A 6,413-nucleotide genomic window follows, 5' to 3' on the forward strand; every position below is an offset into this window, starting at 1 on the left:
TATAAAGACAATTCTAATAAATAACTGAGGAAGTAAAGCATGGAAGAAGGCCTTTGAGCCTATCCTTTGTTTACAATTAACCTTTATAAGTCTTAAGTTGATTTAGGAGCATTTGAATTAAAGCTTTAAGGATGTTGCTGTTTGACAGGAACTTTCTGCTTCTAGCTAAAAAGAGTTTTGCAATAATAACCTTTTGAAGTATAATTTTAGAATATTGCTTGTAGTAAGGGTCTTTGAAACTATAGCTTTAGAATATATAAAAAGAAAACATGCTTATCTTGATGCCTTAACAAAACAGTGAAAAGCAGCTTGAGAAAGGAAGATGAACATCAACTCAAGGATTGATAGTTTTGACCAAGTGAAGCTGGACATCACTGTTATGAAATTTATAGTCCTTGCAATTAAAAGGTGAACCCGCATCTGGAATCTGGACCTCACCAGCTGGGAGACTTCTTCAGAAGCTGGACCCCACCATATGGGGATACTCCTTTCTAGGATACATCCTGAGAAAAACTAAATCACAACAGTGTATAGAATTGTGACGTAAAAATTTGGAATAGAAACTGCTGAGAAAGCTTATGAGTACCCCTATAAATATCTGTAAGCCCCAACTATCGGCGTGCAGTTGGAAGGAAAACTTCCCCTGCACTGTATTGCTCATACTTTACCATATTAATTAACAAATTGATTGCTGCTTGAATATTGGCCTTCTCATTTATAACACTGGGGGCACGGGCAGAGCTGCTGGGCGACAGCGTCACGGCAAATCCCTGGGCAGACCCAGCGCCATCCCCTCGCCGCTCTTCCCTCGCAGCAAGAGACTGATCGCGCCTGGCCGAGCGCCGGCCCCGCCCGCGGGCGGTGCTGCGGAGGGAGGGGCCCGTCCTCGTCCCGGCCCCGTCCTCATCCCGGCTCCGTTCTCATCCCGGCCCCGTCCTCGTCCCGGCTCCGTCCTCATCCCGGCCCCGTCCTCTCATCCCCCGCTCCGTCCCGCTCCGCGCCGCGCTGAGGGTGAGTGCGGGGCAGGTTGTCCCGATGGACAACGGAGCCGGGAGGAGGCTCCGGGGGAAGGGGGCTGCGGGAGGAGCGGGCTGGGCAGGGCTCGGCCCCCTTTTGTCGCGCTGCTGGCTGGCAGGGCCGGGCTTACATCGGCTAATCCGTTCCGAATCCACGCGTGGAGCCGTAATGCGCTTTGCTGACTCACAGCAGCTGCAGGGTTGTGGCAGAGGTGGCAAGGAGCCTTTTTCTGCTGCCGCTCTGTGCCGTGTCATGCTCCAAAATCTCGTGCCTGTGGCTCCAGCCGGAAGCATCGCAGGGTAAAAAGGTAGAAATTGAGTTTTGTGCGCCGTGACAGCAAAGCCCTTGCAGCTGCGGGCAAAGGTTGCTGAAACGCTCCGGGCGTCGCAATCCGGAAACGACCGTGGGAGTCCTGGTGACTTTGGAGAGCTTTATAAGGCACTAAATTACGAGAGCAAAGGTTTGAGGTACGATTTGGTATCAGTAGTGTAAGAGGAGCAGTTTTATGACACACCCAGTTTAATGCTTTGCCGTGCTCTTTGCTCCCAAGACAAACCCCCAGATTATAATTTAGTGCTGGAAGATAAAATGCCTGGTTCTCCAACAACCTTGTAATTTAAAGGGGGAAATGTGACCACCAACCTGCTCTACATGTTCTATTTTCAGTGTGTCACCTGGTAGGTGCTAACCTCAATGACAGGTGCATGCAGCTGGCTTTTCTTCATTACTTCAGGGTTTTAATATTCTTACTGATAATTGTTTACCTCACTTCCTGTAGACAGAGCCAGCTGCTGTCTTCACCTTGCTCCATCAATGATAATCCTTTGCAAATGAGAAATAAAACCCCCTAGTCCCCATAGATCCCTTGTGAGGGGTGCCAGAGGAAGACTGCAGCAGTTCCCTGTTTTTCTCCATACCGACAGATTGTGCTGGTGGGTCAGTGCAGAGAGGCACCAAAACCTCACCACATCATGAAGGCACCATCTGGAGACAGGCACCAACTGGGTTGGATTGGGAGCATTATCTCGGTGCTGGAGGGAGGTCTCTGCTGTCTTTAGCTGGGCTGAGTCATGCAGCACCCTCCAGGGTCACCCAGACAGGCAGCTGAGGTTTGGGGTTTTGCAGGATTGTTGTGGGGAAGGGCCCTGGTGCTCTCTGGCAGGAGGGAGGGAGCTAGTGTGGAGCTCTGTGTGCAGCAGGGCAGGCTTGTGGGGGCTGCTGAGCAGGAAAGAGGGAGAATGTGGAATGTAGGGCAGCATGCAGAGGCTGCAGGATGCACCCTCTGCCCCATGCTTCTGTCTCAGGCCTGCATGAAGGAGCACAGAACCATTAAACAAAAGCCACACAGGCCCTGGTGTCCCCTGGCCGCTGGTGCAGATGGTTGTAAGTGCCAGTAGCTGTGTGTTGTTGGAGCTGTTCACCAGTTTGTGACTCTGAGAGGCTTCCTGGGAGCTGCAGGGCTGAGCATTGGTCATCTGGCCAGTGGCTCTTTACCCCAAAAGTTCAGTTATCATTGCTGTGGTGGTGGGTTTTATTAGTATTTTATATAAGGGTGACCTTAGCAGTACAAATTAATCATTGATGTAGCCCGGCTCCTTCCAGCTCAAGGGATTTCTGTTTTCAGGTTCTAACTCCCAATTTACCTCTTATTCCCAGTTTCCTGTTGAATTTATGAGAAGTGCCTGCATTCACAATGTCCCTTGGCAAGGAGTTCCACAGGTGTGGTTCCCAGTGCATGGAGAAACATCTCTCGTAGGGAACAGGCTGGAAATAAACTGACTTCATTTGGTGGCCCCTAGCTCTGGGGCTGGAAAGACCCACGAGTTTCTGCCCACACTGCACTCAGGTTCTCCAGACACCACTTCCCACCAATTCTTAGGTGATTTTAAGCCTTGCTTGACAGGAACTATGCAGAGAACTCCTGGCTCCAAAAGTTACAAATTCCTTCAGCCAATCCCTGTGCTGGCAGCTCTTGGGGCCCAAGCTCAGCAACTCTCCCATGCACGTATCTCATGTGTTGCCACTTCCCCAGACATTCACAGCTCCCTTTCTCTGGCAGCACCACCATGGCTGTTCTCTCCAAGGAATATGGCTACGTCATGCTCACCGGGGCTGCCAGCTTTGTCATGGTCATGCACCTCGCCATCAACGTGGGCAAGGCCCGCAAGAAATACCGTGTGGAGGTGAGTGCTCAGTGAGGGCAGCAAGGTGTGGGGCCAGGCTGCTGACACCTCGATCAGTTTGGAGTGGCTTGTTGACATTTCCTGCCCCACCACGTAGATGGAGAAGGGATGGAGCTGCCATGGCTCTCCAGAAAGCATAACACAGCTTGGGATTTGGGACGTCAGGTGCTTGGCACCAAGCTGAAAGTATGTGGCTTTGAGCTTGGCAGCACTGATGGGCAAGAAACTGCTCAGACCTTTTTCCCTGCAAATGTGTCTTGATGCAGCACTGGGGGGAAAGGGGTTGTAGTGGCACAAAAGTGACAGGAGGGTTTCTCAGACTCAGGGGGAGCATGTGAGCGCTGTCACAAGTCTTTCAGGTGACCTTCCCTCAGCATCTGTTGGGGAGCCTCTGTGGCAGGCAGGGCTGTGGGCTGGGTGGGGACAGTTGTGAGTCAGGGCCATGGCATGCAGTGGCTGCTGTGCCACTTGGCTTCAGCACAAACCACTGCTCCTTTGCTCTTTCACCACTTCACTCCTGGAAGTGACAAGCAGGGGTGGGCACGAGAGCAGCTCCAGCTGCCTGTTGGGGTGAGCCCATTCCTGCTGCATCAAGTCAGGACTGGAGCAAGTGTACCCAGGGTGTGTGGTGCACAGAGGGCTGGATTTGAGGCCTGGGGAAGCCTCTGCAGCCAGGCAGCAGCTCCAGGAAGGCAGTGACCTTGAGCAGAGCTTTTGTGGGCCCCAGGGCAGGCACAGGCTCTAACCTGCCTCTGCAGGCTGGCCTTGCAAACACCCAGGCAGCTCTGGGTTCCTGGGGAGAGGAGCTGCAGGCCCGGCTTGCTCATGCTTTGCTGCTGGTTTGTTTTTTGGCAGTACCCAACCATGTACAGCACAGACCCTGAACACGGGCAGATATTCAACTGCATCCAGCGCGCACACCAGAACACGTGAGTGACACCTTTGAGCAGGGGCCTTGGAGCACACAGGGCTGAGGGGCACTGCCCACAGCCCCAGAGATGCTCCTGCCACTGCTTTGATCCAGGCTCAGCCCTGCAGGGCTTAGCAGGAAGGCTGTGCTGGCCCCTTCCCATGCCTTAAACTGTGGGATGATGCTGTGAAGCCATCTCCTCTTCCCCATTTCCCATCAGTTTGCTTCCTCGGGTAGATGTTAAGACATGGGGAATCTTGTTTCCAGAAGGTGCTGATCTGTTGTGCTGCCCAGGTCTCCCTGGGGAGAGGCCCAAGTCCACCCAGCTCCTGTGGACAGGAGCACGTCAGAGGGTGCAACAGCACGTCAGAGGGGTGCTGGGAAGCACAACTCCTGGGGAATATTTAGAGTGGCTTAGGGAACAAAATGGAAAGAGTGGGTGGGTGTCCTGGGAGAGAGGCACGGGCTGGTAGGAAGCCCCTAAAACTGTGTGTGCTCAGATCCCTTCTTGCCTCAGCCACAGCACTGAGCACAGAGACTCATGATGAGCCCAAAATGCCCTTGGCAGGGAATGTTTGCAGTTTCTGCCCTTCTGGAGTTTTGTCTTTGTAAGCAACCTGAGCGCAAACACAGCCTCCTCACTTTTATTTTCAGATTGGAAGTCTACCCTGCCTTCCTGTTCTTTTTAGGCACTGGTGGGCTCTACCACCCGGTAAGTGATGCAGAACTCTGCTCTGGCTCCCTGACCTGGGCTGGGTGGGGGGCAGGAGGCCAAGGCAGCCCCATCAGTAGCCACATCACACTTAACAGCAGTGCCCCTTCTTATAATTTCATTGTAGGTCTTCTGCAGGAGAATCACAAGTAATAAACTAATTACTGCTGTCTCAGCTATTAGAGCCCTTCCCCTAAAGATGCCTTGTTAGACAAAGCAAAGCATTTGCAACCTCCAGTCTCTGAGTGGGAAGAACCACTTCAGCCCAGTTTTTCCAAGCCCTGCCAAAGGAAGTCAACAAAAGCCTGGGTTATTTTTAACTGAAAGATGCAGACAACTTGGGAGGAGACAGGCAGATGGGAGAGGCCAAATCCAGTAGCTCTGTCTTTGCCATCAAAAGACAAATTAGGTTTTTCCTGAAGACAGACTCCTTTTCAAGAGGGAAGGAAGCAGCATAGGCACATCTGCCAAATGGGAGCCACATTGGAGTGAGCTCTAAATGGAGGGTCAAGGTGGAAGTTTGGAACACCTGCTGGAGGCACTGGAGCAGGGCTTGGAGCAGCAGCTGCCTCCACCATCCTGGTCCTTGCTCTGGCTGTCTGGCCAGGGCTGAAATGAGATTGAGCACCTGGTTGCCTGCACGACTTTGCTCAAGCCTGCAAAGCCTTTTAATGCTTCTCCTTTCTCTGCAGCGATTGGCCACAGGGCTTGGCATGGCCTGGATCTTTGGGAGGCTCCTCTATGCCTATGGCTACTACACAGGAGGTAGGACTGAACCCTGCAGCACACACTGGTGAGACTCAGGTCTCCTCCAGTGACCTCAGGACTGCTCCCACCCAGGTGTGGAGGAAAGGGTGCAGGCTGCCAACACTGCAGCACGCTCTTCCTGCTCTTGGGAAGAGCTCTCATCCAGCAGGCATGCCTACCCAGAGGCCTGAGCTGTTTTTCCCTTTAGTTCCTGCTCCCTCTTCAGTCTCCAGGCTGGACTAGTCTTTCAGTGAACTGACAAATCCTGATTTTTTTTTTTTCCAGATCCCAAAAACCGAAGGAGAGGGGCTCTTGGTTCCGTGGCACTCCTTGGGCTGATGGGCACAGGCATCTTTTCAGCCTGCCAGCACCTGGGCTGGATCTGCCCACACAGCTGCAGAAGCTAAAGGGACTTTTCTTCTGTTTTCTTTTAGAATACTTGGCTTCCTGTGCTTTTTTCCTTTTATCAATAAAAGGAAGTTGTCCATTCTGTATTTTCATTCTAAAGTTACAGAGGGGTTTCTTAAGAAGCTATGCAGAATGCTAGAGCTACTCTGATTTTGTAGGACTACAGAAATGTGGCTGTCAGGCAGAGATGTTCCTCCTAGCTTTTATGATTTTAGTGATTAAAAAGCCACCTTGCAGCTCATTTAACCCACACAGCAACAGACCTTTCAATTCATGTCACACTGAGATGTTCCAGAGTAAGTATTTATTTAAATGCTAAAAAAAGGCATGAGCAAACAATTGAAGTTGTTGCTTCATCGTGTGTATAAAGAACAGTAAGTTTGCAGGAAGGAAGTGAGATAGCTTTCACTATTCTGTGCTGGAGCTCACCACCACT

General features: G+C 51.7%; 1 protein-coding gene across 1 annotated transcript; it reads left to right on the forward strand.

The window, feature by feature from the left end:
* Nucleotides 1-871: 871 nt before the first annotated feature.
* Nucleotides 872-6,069, forward strand: MGST3 (microsomal glutathione S-transferase 3). Its single transcript, XM_064427603.1, has 6 exons — nt 872-1,011; nt 3,077-3,200; nt 4,056-4,129; nt 4,765-4,822; nt 5,515-5,587; nt 5,855-6,069. Exons 2-6 carry the CDS (start codon nt 3,084-3,086, stop codon nt 5,974-5,976), a joined length of 444 nt encoding a protein of 147 aa, XP_064283673.1. The 5' UTR covers nt 872-1,011; nt 3,077-3,083; the 3' UTR covers nt 5,977-6,069.
* Nucleotides 6,070-6,413: the final 344 nt, after the last annotated feature.

This window comes from Passer domesticus, chromosome 7 (assembly GCF_036417665.1).
Source record: "Passer domesticus isolate bPasDom1 chromosome 7, bPasDom1.hap1, whole genome shotgun sequence".
Taxonomy (NCBI): Eukaryota; Metazoa; Chordata; class Aves; order Passeriformes; family Passeridae; genus Passer; species Passer domesticus.